The sequence below is a fragment of the Palaemon carinicauda genome, chromosome 45 (genome assembly GCF_036898095.1).
Source record: "Palaemon carinicauda isolate YSFRI2023 chromosome 45, ASM3689809v2, whole genome shotgun sequence".
Taxonomy (NCBI): domain Eukaryota; kingdom Metazoa; phylum Arthropoda; class Malacostraca; order Decapoda; family Palaemonidae; genus Palaemon; species Palaemon carinicauda.
Window position 1 is genome coordinate 21,687,603 of NC_090769.1, and position 25,733 is coordinate 21,713,335.

Here is a 25,733-nt window from a genome sequence, read left to right on the forward strand (position 1 = left end):
CTTTTTGGTAGGTGTAATTAGACATTTTACACGTAATTTTAAAAGGAATACCAGAGATATCACAAAAAGCAAATTCCCAAATATTTACGATAATTACAACCATCCAAATGGTGAAAAATATCGGCTTTGTTTCATTCCAGTTCTTGATACATAAAGTTATTATCGTTATTAATTCCTTTTGAAGTTAACGTTAAATTTTATAAGTACAGTATGACAAACTGGAGAGGACTTAGGAATCATGACTAAAAGCATTTTTTCATGCCGTAAAGATTAAGAGAATTAAGGGAAATTCTAATAATTAGTCTTTCAAGTCTATGTGATGTCTATGAAAATGTAGCCTTCCATTAAATGACTGAGAATATCTAGAATAACGATAGTACTGTAGATATATTTTATCAGTACAGTACTATGGTACTGCAGCGTAGTAGGATTTCAATGGAAAATTTCATGTTTCTAGTTAGTATTATTAACCCTTTTACTCCCAAAGGACGTACTGGTACGTTTCACAAAACTCATCCCTTTACCCCCATGGACGTACCGGTACGCCCTTCCAAAAAAATGCTATAAAAAATTTTTTTTTCATATTTTTGACAATTTTTTGAAAATATTCAGGCATTTTCCAAGAGAATGAGACCAACCTGACCTCTCTATGACAAAAATTAAGGCTGTTAGAGCAATTTAAAAAAAATATACTGCAAAATGTGCTGGGGAAAAAATAACCCCTTGGGGGTTAAGGGTTGAAAATTTCCAAAGAGCCTGGGGGTAAAAGGGTTAAGAGCAATTGCAGTAGCATTTTTATGATAGAAATTCTTGTGGTAGAATGAGATTTTTTTTATTGAAGATATAGATTGACACTATAGTAATACTGTATGGTAATGTCGTAGCATACATGATGTGAAATGATATTCAACTGGTCTAGCTCATAACCTGACGCATATTTTTTTCATTAAATTCTTTTCTCTGATTTATTATGAACATTGTTTTGTTGAATTTTTGACACTGACATTCCAGGGTAAATGGTAATGATTTTTCTTTTATTTAGGTATATATTTTTGTAAGGCTATTGTAGTTTATCCTATATCTCGGTTAACAATGTACATTGCATAAAACACAAACTCTTTATGGTTTATGTTGTGTATGATGTTACTGTGATTATTTTTGATCGTTTTCATTTTACTATATCCAGACGTTTTAATTACGACTGCAGGACAGTTTTAAAGTTTTCACCATTTTTTAAATTGCTTTTTTAACTTTGCTTGAGTTTGTTTTACGGTAACTTAAAATTTAATTATTAATAATTAGTACGGGGATTATATTATTACTTTCAATGCAACCTGTATAATGGGATTTTCAGTTACAGTAAGTAGATAAAATTATTGCTATGTAAATTTTAATGTTTTATAAGGCTCTGGTAATAGAAAGCTATGTGAGGCTATCCAAGTTAATGGGTTCCTTGTATTTATCTTCTCGGCTTTTTGATATTCAAATATATATTTTTTATGTTTGTATAAAAAATTGGGATTTTAAGAAATTTTAGGATAATCTGCAATCCAGCTCCAACAGATTAATTTTGCATTTTAGGTCCTGTTAAATGACATAATAGTCTGTTCCTACTTTTATACAAATATTTCATACTTTAAAATAGTTTGTGTCTTCAGCTGAGCTGAAATGGCTATTGAAATTGGTAATGAGGTAGTTAACGCCTATTAAAGGCTTCACTTTTTACTTCGACTGCAACCAGTATGGATATAATGTTGTGACTTATCCAAGGCTCTTTAATCTTACTCTTGGTTTGAATGGTGATATTGCTTCTTGTATAGTAATGGAATAAAGAATCCACTTGTATGTTAGACATTGCTTCAGTTTAGAACAAACAGGCAATACATCCAGTCATTACTTGCAGGCCTAACTGTTTACAATAAGCCCCTTTTTACCGAGTGTAGATCGTGACCCGCCTTAATCCGGAGTTTGTGTTGGGCAGTGAGAAGATCAGTTCTTCCCGAGTGTTATTTTCAGCAAGAACTTTGCACTCTTCATTGAGTTTGCATTAGCTGAAGCTTCTAGGTTTACTCGCCTGGTTTAGACCTGGGGAGTGTTTCAGGAGCAAGGAGAACTTGAATCCACTTCAGGGAGTTTTTCAGAATTGTGGAAGTATATAATCGCCACATTCTAACTTGTGCTGGAAACTAGCTGGCATGCAGTCTGCTGATGATGAGTAACCTAAGGAAGGCTTGCCTTACTTAGATCTTGATGTCTCGAGGGAGTCAATAGCTAAGGCTACTATGCTTTGGTGTCCCCAGTGCCAGTACTAGTGGTGACACCTGTGTTTCAGCAGTGAACCCCACCATAGATAATTGAAGGCTTCAGGGGAGGTAACCCTATATGTCCTGATGCCTGCCCCTTGTATTTAGCTTCAGTGCCATCCCCTTGTGTTTGTCACACCTACTCTATGCCTGTGACCAGTGCCTTGGCTACCTTCCTCTCTCTACCTGTAATCCCAACCCTGTGTTGTGTCAAGGGTACCAGCAAGTGTGCCTGCCACTTACCCTGTGGCAGTGTCCTCCCGTTTTGTGGTTCCTGTCTGAGCAACCCATGTGGTTCTCCCCTTGGGGGAGCTTCATTGATAATAAGTTAATAGGTTGGCCAAGGCACCAACCACCCGTAGAGATACTACTATAGAGTTATTGGGTCCTTTGACAGGCCAGATAGTACTACATTTGATCCCTCTCTGTTACGGCTCATTTGTCCTTTGCCTACACATACACTGAATAGTCTGGCCAACTCTTTACATATTCTTCTCTTTCCTCTACACTTGATAACACTTAGATAACTGAAAAACTCCTCTTCACTCAAGAGGTTGGACAACTACTGCCCTGTAATTGTTCAGTGGCTATTTTCCTCTTGGTAAGGGTAAAAGAAACTCTTTAGCTATGGTAAGCCGCTCTTCTAGGAGAAGGACACTCCAAAATCAAACCATTGTTCTCTAGTCTTGGGTAGTGCCATAGCCTCTGTACCATGGTCTTCCACTGTCTTGGGTTAGAGTTCTCTTGATTAAGGGTATACTCAGGCACATTACAGTATTCTATATTCCCTATTTCCATTCTTCACTGGGCTTATAGCATCCTACTTTTCCAACTAGGGTTGTAGCTTAGCAAGTAATAATAATACCAATCTTGAAATCTATTATTCATAGCATCTCTGCTTGCAGATTCTCATGAAGTTATAATGCAGAGGGAGTGACTCATTCCTCTTTCGCTTCCAACTCACCTTCCTCCTCATCTTTTCTTTCGGTTCTGATAACTCGTATCTAAGAAAAGTCAAAGAACTCAGAAAACCCAGTTGGTCACATGTAGGGATCTAGTGGCTTCTACCTCTCCCTCCAGGCAAGTGGGATGAGGATGACCCCTGGGTGGTTCAAGGCCCTGTATCACAGCCAATGTAGTCATGACCTAGGTTCGCCTATCACCCAGTAGACAGTTGGGACAGATGCACAGCCTCATGTCTACCTTCAATCGGGTTGTGATGGATGAGCTTAGAGTGCAGTCCTTCATCTTTCTACGTAAACTATGCTCTGCTCCTTTCTCTAACCAAGTATTTCTATGACCCGTGTTGAGAAGAGGGCTGGCTCCTGTCGATGGTCAGTTAGATCTTGACTTCTCTGCTTACAGAACCTAAGGAAAAAGTTAGTAAGTAGAAGTGACTCGATCCCCTTCCTCTAATGATTCGTCTCGGAAGAAGTTCAGACGTAGTTTTGCAAGAATAGCTCTTCTTAGAGGGCTGGAAAACACCCAGGTGGTTCCCAGTACCTGGCCCCTTTTGAGCCGGTACGTCAGTACCTCATTCCCAGTACAGTATCCCTATCAAGGCCTACATCCTGGGCAGTTCTGGAAGGAGGAAGAAGGTAGGTAGTGTGGGAAGCTGATTTCAGCATTCCCTCTCTCTCTCTCTCTCATGGTAGAATGAATACCTAACATAGGCCATCCTGCGCAGAGGTATAGTATTTCATTACAGAGTGCATCTCCCAGTGTGGGGAAAGTAAGATTCCTTCATCAACCAAGTACCGGCCCAGCAGGAGCCTGCTAGTCATCTCCTTTGCTCCCATACATGACCAACCAGTTCAGTTCTGTGGGGAGGACTTTCTAACCAATAAGAATTTTTTTATAGTTATACAAACCTGGGTCCTTTGAAGGTGAACTTCCCACCTTAACCACTCCGCTCAATTCTGAGCCGAAGGTTTAAAGTGAAGAGTCTTTGACAGGTGTATGGGCGGGGTTACCTCATTAATAATTTCAATGACCATTCCAGCTCTGCTGAAGACATTCCCTACTTTTAACATTTGTTATATCAACATTGAAATAATGAGCTACAGCAAGTAAGACATGAAGTTTCTTTATTTGGTTTTAATTTTAAATCCCCTCAACAGTTTTGCTCTTTCTGGATCTCTCATTAGGCCTCTAAGCCTGTAGATGCATTCAGTGGTTTTCATCAAGTAATTTGCAGTAGTTGTGTTCTTGATACATTTTTTTAATTCATATTTTGTATCACAAGCATTAAGTTTAATAATTTTGTACATATAGATAGGTGTAGGTGAATCTAATTTTATCGACGTGAATAGTGCAAGTTTTGAGAGCCTCTTTTTGTTTTCTCATTTTCTTTACTGAATTCTACCCAAGAGAAAATAAAAGCTATTTAGAAGTTTAATCTGCAAAATAATTCATCTAAATCCAGAGAATATTTTTTTATTGATGAAGTATGACTTGCTTGAGATGAAGTTTTCAACATTTTGTTTTTCCCAAAATTTAATAACCTTAGTGTATGTAATTGATGAACCAATTAATACTGTATTTTTTTTTTTATTAGAGGGGGATTTACATGGTAAAAGATATACTTATTATATGGTTTGTAAAAACATATTTAAAATAAATCACATATTGTACAAAACAAGTTAATGATAATTTACATAAGAGTATCTTTTACTTTACAGTTTAGAATATAGTACATACAGTGTTCAGAATTTATCATAATAGGATTACAAATAGGTTGTTCCAGTTCGTATAACTGTCACATAATGTAAAGGATGATGTAAATTAAAATATAATCAAATTATAGTCGTTACCTTTTGAAGAGGTTGAGAAACTTTATAGAGATTATTATCAATATACAGTTTTCTTATATAAAAAACTACAACTGTATTTAGTGAAGATAGCAATTGCAGCACATGCGTGGTAAATCTGTTGTTTTCTGACTTGACAAAATAGCTGTTAGTTTACTGGTTTTAGGTTTCCCTTCTTAGTCTTGTGAACTCTGAAAGACAAAATATGTAGACTTGAAATAAAATTATAGTTGTTACCTTTTGATGAGGTTGAGAAACTTATAGAGATGATTATCAGTATAAAGTATTCCTATATTAAAGACAAAACATGTAAACTTGAAATAAAACACACAGGGACATTATTTAGGTTTGCTATCTATTTCTCTACTATATTTGGATTGTATTAGATTGCTAGGGCCTGTGAGGTTACTCTGCTGTATCCAATGTATTATATAGCCAAATCTTAAAATCTATAATGGCATAGTTATTTTCCTCTTATAGACTGAATTTTGGTAGGTATGAAGTGTTAAAATTTCTCGACTATTTTTTTCGCTCGGTATATTTTTTCCCCGTGTATGTTTTCGCCTGTCATAATTTGATGTCATCATTGCACACATCCATGCATTTATTTATTTATCACAACTCCATTAATTATATATAATGCATTAATTTGCATTAGTTATTCCCAGGAATAGTCTCATATCTGTCAGACAAATGAAAGTAGTCTCACCATACACACACCCCCTTGACCCATACGTATATACAGTATAATAAAAACGAAAACCCTCACTTCCTAATCGCTGTAATCACTATGTACGTTAGAATTTTACATTTATAGTCGCAGTGAAGTATTTTCTTCTTCCAAGAAGGCTATTCACTTCATAAGAACCTCCCTTCTATATATACTTAAGGGTTCAAGAGGTTTGCAGACTTAGCCTATTCAAGGCTGCCATAACCCCTAGCATAACCATGCGATTTACTTAACCCACATCGTGCAAACAAACAAGTTAATAAAACCTCAAGATTCCACAGAAGTAACAACACAATGTACTCAGTGCTAAATACCCTCACGTGCCACACTATTGGAACATACATATGGCCCATTTCCAATACAGTACAGTTTAGCACTCAAGTTATCAGTGTGTCTCATGTGAGACTTCCAGTCAATACTCGTGCAATGTAATCATGATTAAGTACTTTATCATTAAACAACTTATTTACTGTACAGTACAGTGTCAATGTATTTATTTAATATGACAAATTTAGAGAAAATTTGAATTTTTCCTAATGATACAAACCTTTAGCTATTTATTAGGGGTATTACTTTTGGCGGTGCTGAAAGGACGAGCCATTAAAATCTAGCGAGGGTTAACTACCCACCCCACTAATTAGTGGGGAGTAGGGGGGGATTCTTGGTGGGCCAGGAACTCAATTGTCCTGGTACCCGAGAGGAGGAAGGTTTCCATCGTCTTCCTGGTGCTTTCCTTGGAGAAGTCTTTGGTCTGTACCAGGACTCCCAAGCATCCTAACCATAGATCTAGCCATGAAGTAGCCTGCATGGCATACTTCACGACCTTTTCTTGGTTGAGGATCTCTGCCACCGAGAACGCGACTTGACGGCCGGAAAGTCTCTCTAGGGAAACCCTCTTTGTCAGTTCTTCCAGATAATGGTGAAGTGGAAGAGCTGGTCAAGGCTCATCCAAGATCCCGTAATACCTCTTTTGCTGAATGCGAGGAGGTTGGAGGAGCTTGGTGGACGAGCCCGAATGAAGGGAGGAGGAGAACTCGGAGAGCTAGGCGGCTATCTTATTACGGGCACTCTTTAGCCCCTGAGACCAGGGCAAGTCTGCACTGGACTTAGTGGGCTTCTGAGTGCTGAAGACACAGTCTAAGACTGTGTCTTTGCCCTCCTGAGAAACAATCTCTGGGTCAGATAATCCGTTGAGAGCCCTCATCAGAGTCGGAACCTGCCAGAAAGTGTGTTCTGACTTCTTCTGTTCGCCTTCTTAAGCAGGACTGGCAGTGAAGTCGCCATCATCCACCGCCGGGAGCTCATCTCGGGGTGGGTTGTGGTCGTCTCTAGGGTAGCTGACTGTCCTGACCCCTCTACAGGTCTGGCGGTCCTCGAAGAGGACTTAGGCAGCGTTTTGGAGTCTTTTGACTCCTTGCAAGGAAGAAGATATGCTTCCAGCATGAAAGGCCTGGATGGTCTGGACTTCCTGGAAGCTTCTGAAGACGTCACACTACTTTCACAAGGCAAGTCTTCCTCCGAAGGTGGTAGGGGGGGAGGGGGAGACTGGAAGTGGTTCCTCGCCTTACTCCCTTGGCAGTGGTGGCAAAGAGCCAGGAGAGCAGGGGGAAGGGGAACCAGAAAGGTTTGACTTTGTCCTCGATGGCCTAACAGGCATCAGCTTTACCCTACATGAAGATTCAATCTCAGGAACTCCTCTTTTCCTCTTCAGTGGGGAGACAGGCGAGGTCTTTTGCCGTGCATCTGCTGCAACTGACAAATGCTGAGGATTTTCAGAGGCTTCCGAGGTGCGGGCTGAAAGGGCAGGTCCAAAAGCTTGCACAACTTCTCTAACGATGGCTCCGAACCAGGGCTGTCTGCTGACGCTGGCGCTGTCTGAGAGGTCCCCTGAAGGGAAGAACACCGAAGGTTCCTTCTGATGAGTCTGATCTGGAACCACTGATCTACGTGGGTCTGTCTTAGGTGCCGGTAGTTTCAGAATCTTAAATTCCCCAGGAATGCCCTTTCCCTGGCAGTCGCACTGTTATGCATTTACGGAGAGGGGAATGGGGCGACGGTGACCCATGAAGTGGGAGTCTGCCCTTCCTCAGAGAGAGGACCGATGATCTGGAGGGCGATGACCTACCTCTCCCCTCCTGCTCCTTCCCTCTGTGATCACCTACCTGTGTCTTCATGGGATGTTGTAACTTCTTGGAAGTTGGTGGAGGATGGTGGCCGCTGTCTTTCGTCTGTGTTTCAAAGCGTTGAGTAGCCTTGGGTTGCTAAAGCACTGGTGAATGCCTGCGCGTTGGTGAGCGTAGCCTTGATGGGGAAGGCTGACGTGGTGGAGAGCTACGGAGCGTAGGCAAATGATGACGAGCAGGTGATCGTTGATGAAATGGTAAGCCGTTTTGAGCTGGTAAGGGCTGACGCGGAGGCACCTATTGAGGCGTTGGATGGCGTTTATACTGCACTGCTTGATGACCTGTGGCAAACGCCGATGCTTAGGTGAACGCTGACGAGCGCTTATCGTGGGAACATCCGTAGGCAATTTACGAGAGGTTGGGTGGTGGACAGCAGGAACGCATCCGGACAAATGATGTTCCTACGTGATGCATTGCTCCAGGGAATGGTGGTGAGCAGTAGAAGCCCGACGCATTGGCAGACTTACGATGAACAGAGCCATCGTAACGAGCAGGCGATTGATGAACAGGTGATTGACATGCAGGCATTTGACGAGCCAGCGATTGACAAGTCAGTGAACGACGAGTGGTAGGATGTCGGAAACCAGGAGAGTGAGCACGAGAAAGACAAGGAGGAGGTCGGCGAGACGAAAGTTGACGAGCAGCTAGATGATGGTCAGGCGATGGGATGTGTCTTTCAGAAGGACGAATATCCTCCGAAGGGGATTGCGAGTGATCCTCTGGCGGGGAGTCCTGAACCGAAGTTCGAGGACTAACAGCAGCATCAAAAGGAGAAGGTCCGGGGGCAAGTAAAGGTCGGGAACCAGAAGACATCGTACGAGAAGGCTCCTCCATGGACGAGGGCTACATGGACGAGACTAACAAGCCAAAGAGGCATCTCTTCACCGATAGTAAAGGAGTACCTCTAAGGCGAAGATGAGGGCGAGGAAAACAGGCTCTATGACCACGATGATGCCCCATGGGGGCCGGTGGATCAGCAAGTTGACCGTCAGCAGCAGTCCTCCGAAGAAGAGTCTCTTTTGAGTGAACTCCCTTGGGAGGGAGAAACACTTGCAGGAGAGACATGGCTAGGACTTAGCTCCCCCCCTAAAAGGATGTTCAGCAAGGGGGGAATTGCAGTCTTCAGCAACGGCGGAGGAGGCAGGAATGTCGGCAGGCAGGGCAGCAGATGAGTCCTCAGACATAACAACATCGATGAGAGCCAAAGGATCCACTTCTGACGTTGACAAACGCTGCAAACTATCACACTGGTGCAGCAGCTGCAGCAGGGCATCCTTGGAGGACAGACCCGGTAATCCCAAGGACAGCCAAACCTGAAACAGAGGAGAAAGTGACATGGACCCCCCGGGGGAGAGGCGAGGCCACTTCGCTAAGGGAAACAACACCATCTCTCGAGGACCGACGTTATCCAGGAGTTAAGCGGCCTGCGCCCCTGCTCGACGGTCCACCGGAGGAGGCCGAATGAACAGGAACTTTGGAGGAACATCGGGAAGCGGAAGAAGAAGCCTTGGGTTTCATCTGCTTTGAAGTAACATTCGAAGAAGAAGCCTTGGGTTTGATTCGAAGAAGCAGCCTTGGGTTTCTTCAGCTTTGAAGTAACATTTGAAGGAGTCCCGCCTAGACTTCTTACACCGTCGCCCAAACCTTTCCCACTGGGAGGCAGACCACTCCCGACGCTCATTACACTTGTTCAACCGATCACACCGTTGACCCCTACAGACTGGGCACAGGCTGTGAGGATCCGTGTCCTTGGCGGACATAAAAGTACCGCAGGTGTGGTCCTCAGGACCAGGGCATGTACGCATGGCCGCAGGAAGAAGTCAACACACCCAAACGCTGAAAAGAAAATGCATAAACAAATTAAATGGCAGTCAAATAAATGCAAGAAGAAAGAGCAGCAATACCCGGTCTCCATCGGAGTCAAAAGCAAAGTGAGCTCAGTCACAGGTGAACGGGGGAGGCATGCTACCCCTGCTAACTAGTGGGATGGGTAGTTAACCCTTGCTAAATTTTAATGGCTCGTCCTTTCAGCTTCGCCGAAAGTAATACCCCTAATAAATAGTGTATAAATAGCGTAGGTTTGTATTCCAGTTACGGAACAAATATACTTTGTACATATATTTAAAAAAAGTTTATGAAATGCATCTACATATTATACAACTGTACTATGAAAGAAAGGGTCTGTTATGCACTAATCACACTGTGAAAAAGGAAACATTTCAACAAAGAGTAACAGTTGTACTCCACTCTACTGTGTCTATTGGGGTAGGCTTCAAGATTTAGGGTTTCTACATATTTTGTTATAGGTATGAAGCCCTCTGCTTCTCCAGCTCAGAAAGACTTACACAAGCACCTTACTTAACTATAGATTTTCAACTACAGCATTCCTTTTACAAACTCATAAGCTATTCGAGATATGGGTTTCTGCCTTGTTACAGTCCCCAAGTATATTCTATTGTACCATACAGGGTTGCTAAATACACTGAAACATTCAGCATCCTGGCTAACTACCTAAATAGCAAAATTGAACATATCCATTAATGATTAATGAAGTGATTAAGAAAAAACTTTTAATAGCATAAACCAATTTTTTCTCATGAAAATAAATAAACTGAGTCTTAGATCTTGCTGCCAAGCAGTCAAAAAGTGAGAATATTAGTTAATAATGTACATAATTTAGGGTCCATAGTGTGTGTTTTGGTGAGACTGCCTTTTTTTGTATGCTTGAAAGATAACATACCAGTGATCTTAGTTCATCATGATTGTAATATTATGAATATCTATATACATTATCATATAGATTGATTAATATCTATATACTTTATCATATAGATTGATTAATATCTATATACTTTATCATATAGATTGATTAATAAGTTTAAAAAAATATTTTTTATATTTTTTTTTCCTTCTTTGTGTATCGCTAAACAGTCACATCCTTATGTTTGTTTTGTGCTTCAGTATAGCATGATATTGGTAATGGTGTCCTATCAGTTTCCTCCATATATTCTCAGCTGAAAACTCAAGAGGTTTCAACTTCTTTCTTTTTTTTTAACTACGGATAGTAAAAACTGCACGGGAAACTCGCCTATTTTACACAATGTAATAGAATACATCAGGGTTTTCTCTCATACCACATAGAAATGCTTTACAAGAATTTTTATCTCTTTTCTATGGACTGCAAGATAGTTTATGTTATACAGGCTACAATTAGACCTTATTCACTGGCTATTTATACTTTATCATGTATGTTAAAACCTATTTATTTGTGCTACCGTAAGTATGAAAATTCTGTATATCTTTTCATTCTGTATAGTGACTCCATTTAGTTTTTCTTAATAAGTGCAGTCTATGTATTTACCATTGATTTTATATGACTGATAGACCCTCCCAAACCTATCATTGAATCATTAGGTCATCTATTTCATACAGTGCATCACTGTATGATGCGATCCAGATTTTCCGTTATGATTGTAGCTTGGAAATAATGAATACAAATTGTTATGTTTGCTTACTAAATGCATCGCTGTTGCTGGAACGATGGTACAGATAATTAAATCTGCTGCAAAATGCACGTCTTAACATCTCGATTCCTTCATTTTGGTCGGCGTCTAATTTTAAACTCTGAAAAGAAAAAACAAATATATATAATTAATACAGTCTTATCATTCTAAAGCAAATCACACATACCAGAAACATTCATTCATTTTCTACTCCATTTTTATAAATATTTCTTTTGCTATGACTTATGAAAATAACTTTTTCAAGAATCAGATCAAATAAACAAACAAGCAATGTAATATGTTCATTGTATAAACACTGATGAGAACATTGAGGGTTTGGGAAGGTGTACAGCTATCAAAATGTTATATCGTGATATATGTGCATGGTAGCTGGGCATGCAGTTTCTGTATATTTAACCTAAGGTTATGGTAGTACCTGGAGCATGTTAGGGTATCACAATTACAGTGTATATTATTAACTAAATGTTATTTGCTTGGTACTAAAGGTGACTGGTCATATCAAAGCTTTTGTGTTTAAATGAAATATGTGCTGTGGCCTTGAAGCATTCTTTAAATTTCAACAAGTTACATCGTCATAAAATACTCACTCTACAGTTATAACCTAGTATGCTAGTAAGAAATGCAATGATTTTTTTTTCTATCAATATTCTCTCTTCTTACTGCTTTCAAAACCTGGTCTTTGGTATCTTGCCAAATTTGTCGATAATTTTTTTGTTTTCTTAATTGTTTACAGTAATGTATTTCTAAGTAATTTTTACAATATCTCACATAAATTGTACTTTCACTGGATGATGATTTATTCTTCAGTTTGAAGTGAGATGTACATGAACAAGTGTTGCTTAGTGTCGCCATTACTTTATGCTATATTAATCGTAGGTCTGTATATTTTTCAGTCCGTGAGGAGCGGTATTCACGTAGTTATAAGAGCTGCACCAGTGGCTATCCATTTCTCCCTCCATTTATGCGGCTACCAAGGAAATACCTGGAGGAGGAAGAGGAGGATGAGGATGAAGAAGAAGAGGATGAAGAGGAGGGTGAGGAGGAGGAGGAGGAGGAGGAGGATGATGAAGATGAGGAGGAGGAAGAGGAAGATGAGGAGGAGGAGGAAGATGATGATGAAGCAGAATACTGAGCTTTTCTGTCTCGAAAACGAATCTTATGTTGTACTATCCTACCCAACCAACCAGGCTTACACCCATGTGTCAATTGTAGCTCTACTGACCACTGTAAATGTGATAGCTTGTTACTTTATATATATGAAAGCATATAAATATTATTTTATGAGACCAGTCTACTGTATTTTTTATTTAGGCTTGCTTTTTTTTAAATTGCAATTATGATATACGGATCACTCGACCCGAGCTACAGCTGCCTTGGGATAGCTGCGCTGACAAACAGCAGCGACACAGCAACTTGAAATTTCACTCGCCTCTGTACGAGCCACTTTCTCTTCCTCCTCTGAACGCCCTTCCTTCTTTGCGCCGTCCTCAAGTCATATCCCGGAATTATTATTTTTTAATTGATCTCCAACCAGTCGTCCCCCAATTCAAAATTACCCAATCACTCACAAAACCTGTACCTTTGTGAATGAACGTTTGGCTGCCCCATGACACTCGCTACAAGGAAAGAACCATTTGCACCAACACATATTTGTTGCCAAGTTATAGTAGTATTTCTCCTTTTGTTTGTTTTGTAACGGTTAATTAGATTTCCACTTCTCCCTTTTTTTCTTACTAAATTACTGTACAACAGTTTCTGGGTAGGATACAGGTACAGGGCACAAATTGAATGGATGGGTTTATTCTTTATTTATCTATTAAGGTTGTCAGATTTTTCTTTTTAGTATTATCATTTATACCTAGTCCAAAAAGGTAATTTTTGTGAATAAGTATAGTTTTACGAAAATATATTTTACTCGTGTAGAAAGTTTTGAAAACACTGTACAATGATGACAACAATTCTGGGGCTGTATGGACACTGATTTTACAGTGTGTAGCTGTGTAGTCAAAGCCAAGAGAAAAGATTGATCCAGTCTTTAGATAAAAAATATTAGCTATACAAAACATTTCCTTGAGGACTGTTTTCCATGATCATTATTCATTCAAAGTTTTTTATGTACTTCATATTTCATCTATGCAACATCTGGAAAGCACTTCTTAATGAAGATTTGTGTTGCTCATTTTGGCTGATTTAGTAATGTTAGTCATTTCACTAAGTATTTTCAAAAGATTTATATAAATATTATAATATGGGAGTCAGGACTGGTGCTCCTCTGATCACTGCCAGCTGTCAATCAGTCAGTGTTTGGGACTTTACTATGATGAAATATGAAAAGGAAATTTAAAGGATCTCTCACTTTAAATGTTCGACTCCCACAATTTATATGAGCCTTGATATAATGTGTTGATAGTGTTTTTAAGTAAAATTCTGCTTTCCATTGCTTCCCCATGTGGTGTGGTAAGCGGTACGCATTACGTTTTGAACACTGCTTAAAATTTCACTCAAAAATTTTTGGAAGAACTGTATTTTAATGTTAATTGTACTGATGAATGCAGAACTTGCTCTTTTTATTATAATTGTCTTTTTAAATTATGACAAGTTGTTCAAGCTCATGAATTCATAATTGTCTTTTTTAATTATGACAAGTTGTTCAAGCTCATGAATTCATAATTGTCTTTTTTAATTATGACAAGTTGTTCAAGCTCATGAATTCATAATTGTCTTTTTTAATTATGACAAGTTGTTCAAGCTCATGAATTCATAATTGTCTTTTTTAATTATGACAAGTTGTTCAAGCTCATGAATTCTGTCTTTATATTCAACTCGGAATTAGTGCGGAGTTGTGAGTGCTTAATATGTGTTGCTTGTAACGCAGCCTCTGGCAACTGAACACACGTGTTGTTTGACTTACATCGCATTACAGTTACTGTAATTACAAATCCATCTCCATGAAATAGTTCAGAATTTTTTGGCAGTTACACCATACTTAACCTAAACGTGTGTTGGCTTTTAGGCTACATTACATGCAACTTATCTAACACATTCTGTGATAGGGACATTAGCACTCCTTTATATACTATTGTTTCTCTCTAAGTGTTACGAGGAGTTCGTAACAAGTACGTACCATATTTTGACTATAGAAGGGCTTGCATGCTGAATTTGTTATAAATACTGCATGCAAGAATTCAGTGCTTGTCTGGCAGTTGCATTACTCACAGAGCTTTGCTTTCAATGGATGAACTTTCGGATGAATTATCACAATTGTATATGTTAAGGAATATGGAAAGGGAACTTCACCAATTACAGTACTAACATTTCTTATTATGGATGTTGATAAATTTATTCTTTAATGTCTCGTATGTAAGTTCCCATATCATTTGTTTAATGTATGAATTGTATTGTGAAAATGATTAGGATGTTAGGTATGTTTATCAACTTTATATCTCTAGTTTATATTGTACAGTCCTGTACATAGGAATTCAGTAAAGTTTTCTTTCCATAAGATAGTCTGTCATTTTCCTGATGTGCAGTTTCTTCCCTGTTGTATTTCAAAGTTGATAATAAAAATGGGTTTTAATTTGTTATTACAGTCTTGCTAAATTGAGTATTATATTAGCAGACCACTGCATCTTTGTTTTACAGTCTGTTTAATACTTTTTTTAATATAATGGACACTCTTTAGGAAACTAAAGAGTTAATCCAATTAATGCATCTGACATTTATCCAAGTGGGGACTTTCAACCACCAGTTGTTGGGCAAAACACCTGACTTGGACTCTGCACCACTGGTATTTCAGGCCACCTTTTTAATACATATATCCCCTGGCCAGTACACATGACACCTATCCTATAATTCACTATACCTGCTATAGTCCATTTCTTTTAGAGAGTCATATTTGCACCGACTCGCAACGGTGCCCTTTTAGCTCGGAAAAGTTTCCTGGTCGCTGATTGGTTAGAATTATCTTGTCCAACCAATCAGTGATCAGGAAACTTTTCTGAGCTAAAAGGGCACCGCTGCGAGTCGTTGCAAATATGACTCGCTAAAGGAAATGGACTATAGTTAATATAATTTACATTCCACCTGCTGCAGATAGGTTGAGACAGTCGCTAACAATTTTATAATTGACAAGGTCATTGTAAAAAAAAAATGGAAATACTGTAATAACAATAAGAAATATATAAACAAAAGTACATTCCCCATAGCTATCCTGTTTTTATGTATCAAATAACCTCTGATAAAACTTTAATACCTTATTTGATTATTATTTCTTGATTCATTATTTCTGATTTGTATTATAGCCTCTATGGAAAGATAAGCCAAGATCCAAAAGTTTACAATTTGGTTACTTCACAATACATACTTTATGGCTTCCGCAATGAAAAATTTTTACTGCTTTTCCTTTAAAACATGTCATGCTAAGCATTTATGAAAGTTTCTAAGGGAAGGTGATACACAATAAGTACTAATAAAAATACTTTTACAAAAAAGGATATAAAGTTAAGGACCTCACCATTAATTCTAGCCTTCTATTAAGTGTATGGAATTCTCAAACATGTTATACCGAACTATGGTAGAGACTAGGACTACTGTACCAATAAAACTTATTTGGATATGAAAAAAAAATTAAACCTCAAAAGAATATAACTTTAAATGTGTGATAAGGAGTTAAATTTGTTATTTGACGTCCCAGTCAAAAATGATATATTCATTATAAAATAAATTTTTTAACATACTTACCCGGTAGTTATCTATATAGCTTACGTCCCTGACGTCACGGCAGAAAATTCAAAACTCGCGCCAATCGCCGATTGGATAGCCATGTATACCACACCTGCGCCCTAGCGAGGTACCTGGGAACCATTCCAGGAACCCTCATATATTCCATGCCTCTAGTCTCTTAGAGGGGAGGAGGGTGGGACTTAATAATTTAATTAACGGGTAAGTATGTTCAAAAATTTATTTTATAATGAAAATATCATTTATAAACATAAGACTTACCCGGTAGTTATATATATAGCTGATTAACACCTTTGTTGGAGGGTTAGAGACAGCTAGTATATCTAGAATTCTGCTTAAGAGTTAATTAAAACAAACTTAAGGGTTTGTACCTGATAAGGAAGCTGACTTCAATGGTTCTCTGCCTCGCTGTCTGCTAGCCTTATGAGATCCAGTAGTCCTTCCAGGGGGCTGAAGATCTTGTAGGGACTGTCAAACCGGTGTATATACCTCATTATGACAGAACCTCCTCCAATAACCAGTTCCGGGCACTCTTCAAGGAACAAAATTGACCACCTGACTAAAATCAATGATTGTGGAAGACTGACACAATCTCCACAAACAACCATAAAAACAAATAAAAGTTCCAAGAGAAGAAAAGGTTATTGGGATTATGGGAACGTAGTGGTGGATCCTTCACCCACTACTGCACTCGCTGCTACGAATGGACCCAGAGTGTAGCAGTCCTCGTAACGAGTCTGAACACTTTTCCAATAATGTGAAGCGAACACAGATTTGCTCCTCCAAAAGGTTGTGTCCATTATGCTTTGCAACGATCTATTCTGTCTGAATGCTGCTGATGTCTGACTTCATGAGTCTTGACCTTTAGAAGTCCAAGGTCTGATTCATTACAATGTACATGTACTTCTTTAATCAAGAGCCTGATAAAAAATGACAAGGCATTTTTTGACATCTGCAACATGGGTTTTTTGACTGAGCACCAAAGAGCTTCAGAATTGCCGCGTAAGTCTTTTGTTCTGTCCAGGTAGCATCTCAGAGCTCTTACTGGGCATAGGACTCTTTCCAACTCCTTGCCAACTAAATCTGAAAGATTCGGAATCTCAAACGCTTTGGGCCAGGGCTGAGAAGGGCGTTCATTTTTGGCAAGAAAGCCTAATTGTAAACCTTACAATCACAAAAACCAACGTTTTTGCTAAACGCATGTATTTCACTCACTCTTTTGGCTGTTGCGAGACTAACCAAATATAGAGTTTTCATAGTAAGGTCCTTCATAGAAGCTGAACCTAATGGCTCAAATCTGTCACTCATAAGAAACTTCAATACAATATCCAGATTCCAGGCTGGTGAATCTTGGTTTTGTTGCTTAGTAGTATCAAAAGACCTAAGAAGTTCTTGCAGATCCTTATTGTTAGAAAAGTCCAGGTTTCTGTGCCTGAATACAGTCGCTAACATGCTCCTAAATCCTTTAATAGTCGAGGAGAAGTTGCACTTCCTTCGAAGGTGGAGCAGGAAGTCAGGAATTTGGGCTACAGAGGTACTGGATGAGGAAAGAGAGTTGACTCTACACCACTCTCTAAAAACCTCCCACTTGGATTGATAAACTTTGATAGTTGAAGTTCTTCTTGCTCTTGCAATTGCTTGAGCTGCCTCCTTCGAAAAGCATCTAGCTCTAGTGAGTCTTTCAATAGTCTGAAGGCAGTCAGCTGAAGAACGTGGAGATTTTGATGGAATCTTTCCAAGTGGGGTTGTTTGAGTAGATCTACTCTTAATGGAAGGCTTCTTGGTGTGTCTACCATCCATTCCAGTACCTCTGTGAAACATTCTCTTGACGGCCAAAAGGGGGCCACTAGGGTCATCCTGGTCCCTTTGGATGCTACAAACTTCTGCCCCACTTTGTACAGGATCTAGTATGGTGGAAAAGCGTAAAGATCTAGATGGGTCCAATCCAACAGAAACGCGTCTATGTGAACTGCTTCTAGATCCGGTACTGGAGAGCAATAAGCCTCTAACCTCTTTGTCTTTGATGTTGCGAAGAGGTCTGTGCATGGTCGACCCCAAAGTCGCCACAGACTCTTGCAAACTTGAAGATGGAGCGTCCACTCTGCCGGTAGGATCTGACCTCTTCTGCTGAGGCTGTCTGCCATTACGTTTTTCTCTCCTTGGATGAACCTCGCCCACAAAAGGAGATTCTTTGCCGTCTTGCACAGAGATATCGAGTGAGTTCCCCCCTGCTTGGCAATGTAAGCCAATGCCGTCGTGTTGTCGGCATTGACTTGAACCACTTTGTTGGTGACTGATCCTTCGAAACTTTTGAGGGCAAATAGAACTGCCAACAATTCTTTGTGATTTACTGTATATGAAAGTTCTTCTGGGTCTCTGACCACAGCCCCGAAACTTCCAACTTGTTCAGGGTTGCTCCCCACCCTGAGTCCGAGGCGTCGGAACATAACACAAGGTCTGAGTTCTTTTGAGTTAGGTCGAGACCTTCTTGGAACTTGTTCGGTTCGTCCCACCACCGAAGGCAGTCTTTGATGGAGTCCGTAATTGGAATACTCATAGTCTCTAGGTCTTTCTCCTTGTTCCTATGGTTGTTGAGATGGAACTGGAGAGGACGAAGGTTCAGTCTTCCTAGGGGAACAAATTGTTCTAAGGAGGAGAGGGTTCCTACTAGACTCATCCACTTCCTTGCTGAACACATGTTTTTTCCTAGAAAAGATCGGAGTTTCAACCTGGCTTGCTCCATCCTTAAAGGAGATGGAAAAGCCCGAAAAATCTGACTCCGAATCGTCATTCCCAAATAAAGAATCTCTTGTGATGGAATCAAGAGAGATTTTTCCTTGTTGACAAGGAGACCCAGTTTTTTTTTTGTAAGGTTCAAGGTTGTCTGAAGATCCTTCAGGCAGTGATCGTATGTGTGAGGCTCTGAGAAGCCAGTCGTCGAGATACAGGGAGGCTCTGAGAAGCCAGTCGTCGAGATACAGGGAGGCTCTGATGCCCCTTGAGTGGAGGATTTTTGCTACATTTAGCATGAGCTTCATAAAGACTTGTGGGGCTGTGCTGAGGCCGAAACATAGGGCTCAAAATTGGAAAACTTCTCCCTTGAATACGAATCTTAGGTAAGGCCTGAAGCTCGGATGTATTGGGATGTGAAAGTAGGCATCCTGGAGGTCTAATGAGACCATCCAGTCGCCTCTCCTTACTGCAGCAAGAACTGATTTTGAAGTCTCCATTGAGAACTTCGTCTTCTGGATGAACTTGTTCAGCGCACTCACGTCCAGGACTGGACGCCATCCCCCGCGAGTTCTTGGGTACCAGGAACAGGCGGTTGTAAAAGCCTGGTGAACATACATCCTGTACTCTTTCTATGGGCCCCTTCTCCAACATGAGAGACACTTGGATAATCAGTGCTTGTCTCTTTGCCTCCTCTCTGTATCTGGGAGAGAGATCCACTGGAGCTAAGACCAAAGGAGGATTCCCTAGAAAGGGGATCTTGTAACCCTCCTTCAAGATCTGTATAGACCATTGATCTGCTCCTCTCTTCTCCCACGCTTGCCAGAAGTTGAGTAGTCTGGCTCCTACTGCCTGAAGGCGAAAGCAGTCAGACTCTGCTTCGCCCTGATCTGAAGCCTCTCCTCTTATTCCTTCTTGCGTAAGGCCTGGAGCTACCTCTGCTGGAAGACCTCCCTCGAAAGGGCTGGGAAAACTTGGGAAAAGAAGTTTCTTCCTTAGTTTTGTGGCTGGCAAAATAAGGTGGTAGGGCTTTTCTGGTTGTCTTAGAGACCAGGTTTGAGTAGCCTTTTGAGCTAAGGCCGACGATATTTCCTTAATTAGTTCTTGTGGGAACAACAAGGGAGAAAGAGGAGCATATAACAGCTCGGATTTCTGGAATGGAGTAACCCCCAGAGAAAGAAATGAGCATAACTGATCCCTTTTCTTTAGAATGCCTGCAGAAAAGAGTGCTGCCAATTCATTGGATCCATCCCACAAACCCTTATCCATACAGGACATTAAATTGACTAAGGCAGAGGTATCCCCTTCTTTAAAATTTGCAACTTTTTTACCCAATGCTCCTAAAGTCCAGTCCAAGAAGTTAAAAACTTCGAAGGGCTCTAAATATGCCCTTAAGCAGATGATCCATCTCCGATGTAGACCAGAAAATCTTGGTCTTCCTCATGGCCGACCGATGAGGAGCGTCTACAAGGCTTGAGAAATCTCCCAGGGCAGAGGCAGGTATCCCCAATCCGAGAACTTCTCCTGTCTCGTACCAGATACTAGATCTAGAGGCTAGTCTAGCTGGAGGAAATGCAAAAGCCGCTTTCCTTAAGTCTTTCTTGGACTGCATCTAGTCACCCATCAGTTTTAGAGCCCTCTTAGACAATCGTGATATAACCATCTTGGTAAATCGAGCCTTCTTTGGCGCCTTCCCAAGAGTAAACTCGGACGGTGGCGAACGTGGAGCAACTGGTACAAAAAAGTCTGAGAATTCCTCAGTAAAAACTTTCATAAGTTTTTTCAAGTCAGCAGAATGACGAAAAGAAATAGAGTCTTCGTCTTCTGAAACTTCCTCAAACTCCACAGGAGAAAGCTGACCTTCGATGTCCTTCTCTGGTAAAGTTCCATCGGGAGCAACAGTGTTGAGAGCAGTATCCTTCTCGAGAAGATCCTGAGTTCCGACAGCAACAGAAACTGGATCCTTACGAATACTATCAAGCGGGCGTGTTACTTGTCGCTCAGCCAAACGCTCGCAATCAACGCGATCGGAATTAATGAGTTCCGGAACATGAACTGCGTTAGAATCAGCGTTATCTTGGAGAGTGTAAGCCTCATCGTCATAATCAAGACTAACTTCTGAAGCGTCTGAAATATGGTAAGAAGTAGGGCGTTCAGGATCGTGTTCTGAAAGGTGCTTGCCGTCACTTCCTGACAAGCGTTCAGCGCTGCGAACCGCTTGCTGCTCAACGACCTGTTCGGCTGTTTGTCGCTCGGAAACACATCCTGGAGGACGTTCACTAAGGTATCTTGAAGAGCGGTAGGCGTCCTGAGAACTAGGACATTCGACAGCCTGTATCGCAGGACGTTCGGCAGCCTGTTTCGCAGGACGTTCGGCAGCCTGTTTCGTAGGACGTTCGACAGCCTGTTTGACAGGACGTTCGACAGCTTGTTTGACAGGACGTTCGACGTCTCTCTTTGAAGGACGTTCGAGCACACGATCTGACTGATTGACCTCTTATTAAAGAATATCCAAAAGCGAAATCAAACAAGCGGGAGTCAACAACCAAAGTTTTGTACTTCACCAAAGTAAGATCAATAATTTGACGAGCAGAATATCCACGTGTCGCCGCTAGTGATGGCAGGGAATATATATGAGGGTTCCTGGAATGGTTCCCAGGTACCTCGCTAGGGCACAAGGGTGGTACACCTGGCTATCCAATCGGCGATTAGCGCGAGTTTTGAATTTTCTGCCGTGACGTCAGGGACGTAAGCTATATATATAACTACCGGGTAAGTCTTATATTTAAAATTACTGGACCAAGGCTTAAGGAAATCTTAAAATTTGTTTAAGGGTCTCTTCAAATGATGCTTAGCAAAAACACAGTTAATTCTTTGCAAAGCAGTTGTAAGAACTTTCTCTAAAGATAAATCTATAACAAAATCAAGAGAAATTACTATCACTCTGAAGTCTGCCATAACTTTCAATACATTTAAGGAAAACTCATTTAAAGTGGCATGAGATTGAATGATGAGCTTCTTTAAAAACAAGTAGGACACTGCATTTCTTGACATTGGTCTATTAGACACACAAAATCCTACAAAATTAATGAGATGATGTACTTCTAATATTAGGAACAAAGCCTACAAAAGGAATTAGATGATGTACTTCTAATATTAGGAACAAAGCCTACAAAAGGAATTAGATGATGTACTTCTAATATTAGGAACAAAGCCTGCAAAAGGAATTAGATGATGTACTTCTAATATTAGGAACAAAGCCTACAAAAGGAATTAAATATACTTCTAATATTAGGAACAAAGCCTACAAAAGGAATTAGATGATGTACTTCTAATATCAGGAACAAAGCCTGCAAAAGGAATTAGATGATGTACTTCTAATATTAGGAACAAAGCCTGCAAAAGGAATTAGATGATGTACTTCTAATATTAGGAACAAAGCCTACAAAAGGAATTAAATATACTTCTAATATTAAGAACAAAGCCTACAAAAGGAATTAGATGATGTACTTCTAATATTAGGAACAAAGCCTGCAAAAGGAATTAGATGATGTACTTCTAATATTAGGAACAAAGACTGCAAAAGGAATTAAATATACTTCTAATATTAGGAACAAAGCCTACAAAAGGAATTAGATGATGTACTTCTAATATTAGGAACAAAGCCTACAAAAGGAATTAGATGATGTACTTCTAATATTAGGAACAAAGCCTGCAAAAGGAATTAAATATACTTCTAATATTAGGAACAAAGCCTACAAAAGGAATTAGATGATGTACTTCTAATATTAGGAACAAAGCCTGCAAAAGGAATGAGATGATGTACTTCTAATATTAGGAACAAAGCCTGCAAAAGGAATTAGATGATGTACTTCTAATATTAGGAACAAAGCCTACAAAAGGAATTAAATATACTTCTAATATTAAGAACAAAGCCTACAAAAGGAATTAGATGATGTACTTCTAATATTAGGAACAAAGCCTGCAAAAGGAATTAGATGATGTACTTCTAATATTAGGAACAAAGCCTGCAAAAGGAATTAAATATACTTCTAATATTAGGAACAAAGCCTACAAAAGGAATTAGATGATGTACTTCTAATATTAGGAACAAAGCCTGCAAAAGGTATTAGATGATGTACTTCTAATATTAGGAACAAAGCCTACAAAAGGAATTAAATATACTTCTAATATTAGGAACAAAGCCTACAAAAGGAATTAAATATACTTCTAATATTAGGAACAAAGCCTACAAAAGGAATTAGATGATGTACTTCTAATATTAGTTCTTGTTATAAAAAAAGAATAAGGCAATGTACAATGCCTAAGATGGCCTCTTCAATTTAATTTTTTGCTCAAATCCTAAGACAAGTTATTTTTATTTAATTTTTTGCTCAACTCCTAAGATATCCTATTACTTTAATATCATTTTAGGCATATCTACATTGACCAAATCCCACATTGTATCTGCAGCATGTAACCCTACCAAATACGTTTGCGTAAGTAAATGAATTAAATTCGTAGGTTCAAGATACACCCATATATTAAAGCGACGGACAAACGTAAAAGCGGGAGGAAGTCCCATACTTGTCACACTTCTGCGACCACTTTACGACTGGGTTATACATCGTACATCGTGCAAACTAACAGTGATTTTATCACATATAATTACAATGTTGAGATGATGGTGGTCATACAGTAAGTATAATCATTTAAGCATTAATAATGGACAAATGGTAAACTTAATTCTTCAGCAAACCAATAATAAAGTAAATGTACATGAACGCATGTGAGCTGTACGTAATGTATCTACTATACTATGTACAGTATTTAATATCTATACCGAACTCTTTATATTATTATTATTATTATTATTATTATTAGCCAAGCTACAACCCTAGTTGGGAAAGCAAGATGCTACAAGCCCAAGGCCTCCAACAAGGAAAAATAGCCCAGTGAGGACAGGAAACAAGAAAATAAATAAACGATATAAGAAATAATGAAAAATTAAAATGAAACATTTAAAAAAACATTGTTAACATTAGAACAGATAGTTCATATATAACTATAAAAAACTTATGTCAGGCTGTTCAACATAACATTTGCTGCACCTCTGAACTTTCAAAGTTCTACTGATTCAACTATCCAATTCTGAGATACCAGGAGGGAAGAGGCTTTTCTGACAGGTGCCACATTGACAAGAGGCAAACCGGGATTTTTTTTTTTTTTTTAAATCTATAAATTTGTTAATGAAGGTTTCCAGCAGTAGTATAAAAGGTTCAAAATAAAGTATTTGCAACGATCTATTCAATTAAGCAAATTTCAATGCCCTAACTATTATTGCACTATTCTATAATGAAAATGCCAATGCCATACATAACCTTTGATCAGCAGCCACTTGAATAAAAAAAGGTCGCCACTCGATCCGTTTAACCTTCTCCCTTGAATATCGATTTGATCCCATTCGTCCAATGTTTACATTGGTACCACTGTAACTTGGCCGTTATACCCCCACATAACCTGAACATTTCACATATCCACAAAAATGTCTGAAGCCATTCACCTCTCAGACATGTAGTATGATAGATTGACTAAACTTACCACTTTGTTAGCATGTGTTTACATGCTCATCATTCTAACTGAATTATCAGCACATATGTTGCATCTCGCCTCAAGCAATCTCAGTCTAACCAACACCTTTTTTTATATAATGCTAGTCTGATCCCTCTCACATTACCCTGTAATACAGTACAATACCCATTCGTCTAAGGGTATAGGGCTAGGGTATCCCCCTCAACCAATAAGGTCAAGGGTATGGAGTCTGACACCTCTACGATCTTTAGGGGTTTCCCAACGAATTGAATTGAATATAAAATTTAGGGCCTTGATCAACCCGGCTAACAGAACTCCAAGATACGGTCTCTATAGCCTAGGTATCGCAACTAACTTGGATTTTAGCCTTTGTACAAGTCTAGTTGTTTGTAGTCTTTCAGACTATTAAAGTTTGTCTACTATACTAAATTTGAACTACCATTTGTAAACACTATTTACCGAGTAAGGATCTTACCTCAGAGAATGCTGTAGCCAATGAGAGGATATACAACTATTTCAGCCAAAGATTAATAGCCAAGGTGATGCTCCTGGGATTATAAAACTCTTGTTTCAGATGCACCGTATAGTTAAGCTTGTCTAGCCAATGTAAGGATAAAGATTCTTCATCCAGGGAAATGTAAATAAGACGTTTCACTACTTCACGTCCATCTTACTGTTACACTCAGTATGTAAACAATGAATGAACTTTAAAGTTCATCCTACTCCTAATGACGTCACAAAGACGTATTTTTGTTAATAAAAATAATTATTCGGTAATTAAAATATATCTTTCTGATAAAATATGTTACTAAAGCATCCTATAAGGGACTGTCTCTATGCTATATATTTAGAAGAAAATATATCCCTAATTTCCTTAAAACCAGAAATCTTTAGATCCCGTCCCCCATAGCTAGAGCATTTAAAAATAATATCATGGAAATTCGGGGACGTTTGCCAAACAGCACCGCATAAATCCCGGAAACTCTCAATAAGCGGGGCATTCCAGTCCTCTGATTGGCTGTATCTTCTTAGCTGTGATTGGTTGTTGCCTTTGTTTACAAAGGTATACACATCTTAACATCGTAGCCAGACTTCAGTTAATTATTTCTTCAAAAATATCG

At 39.4% G+C, this 25,733-nt stretch overlaps 1 protein-coding gene and 1 long non-coding RNA gene across 6 annotated transcripts in view; one reads left to right on the forward strand and one right to left on the reverse strand.

Moving 5' to 3' along the window:
- The window catches only part of tmod (tropomodulin), a 151,973-nt gene extending 136,921 nt beyond the window's left edge, over window positions 1-15,052 (forward strand). For 3 of the 5 annotated variants that reach the window (XM_068367258.1, XM_068367260.1, XM_068367261.1), the window contains exon 9: window positions 12,444-15,052. In XM_068367258.1, coding sequence (XP_068223359.1) covers window positions 12,444-12,682 — 239 coding nt within the window. In that variant the 3' untranslated portion in view covers window positions 12,683-15,052. The remainder of the gene's footprint in view (window positions 1-12,443) is intronic. The other 2 variants (XR_011042565.1, XM_068367262.1) reach the window with 2 other exon arrangements.
- LOC137634756 (uncharacterized) lies at window positions 4,962-25,290 on the reverse strand. The gene is made up of 3 exons (XR_011042566.1): window positions 25,088-25,290; window positions 11,542-11,650; window positions 4,962-5,304 (listed from the first exon to the last, which is right to left on the reverse strand). It is a non-coding gene; the product is annotated as an uncharacterized lncRNA (long non-coding RNA).
- Window positions 25,291-25,733: the final 443 nt, after the last annotated feature.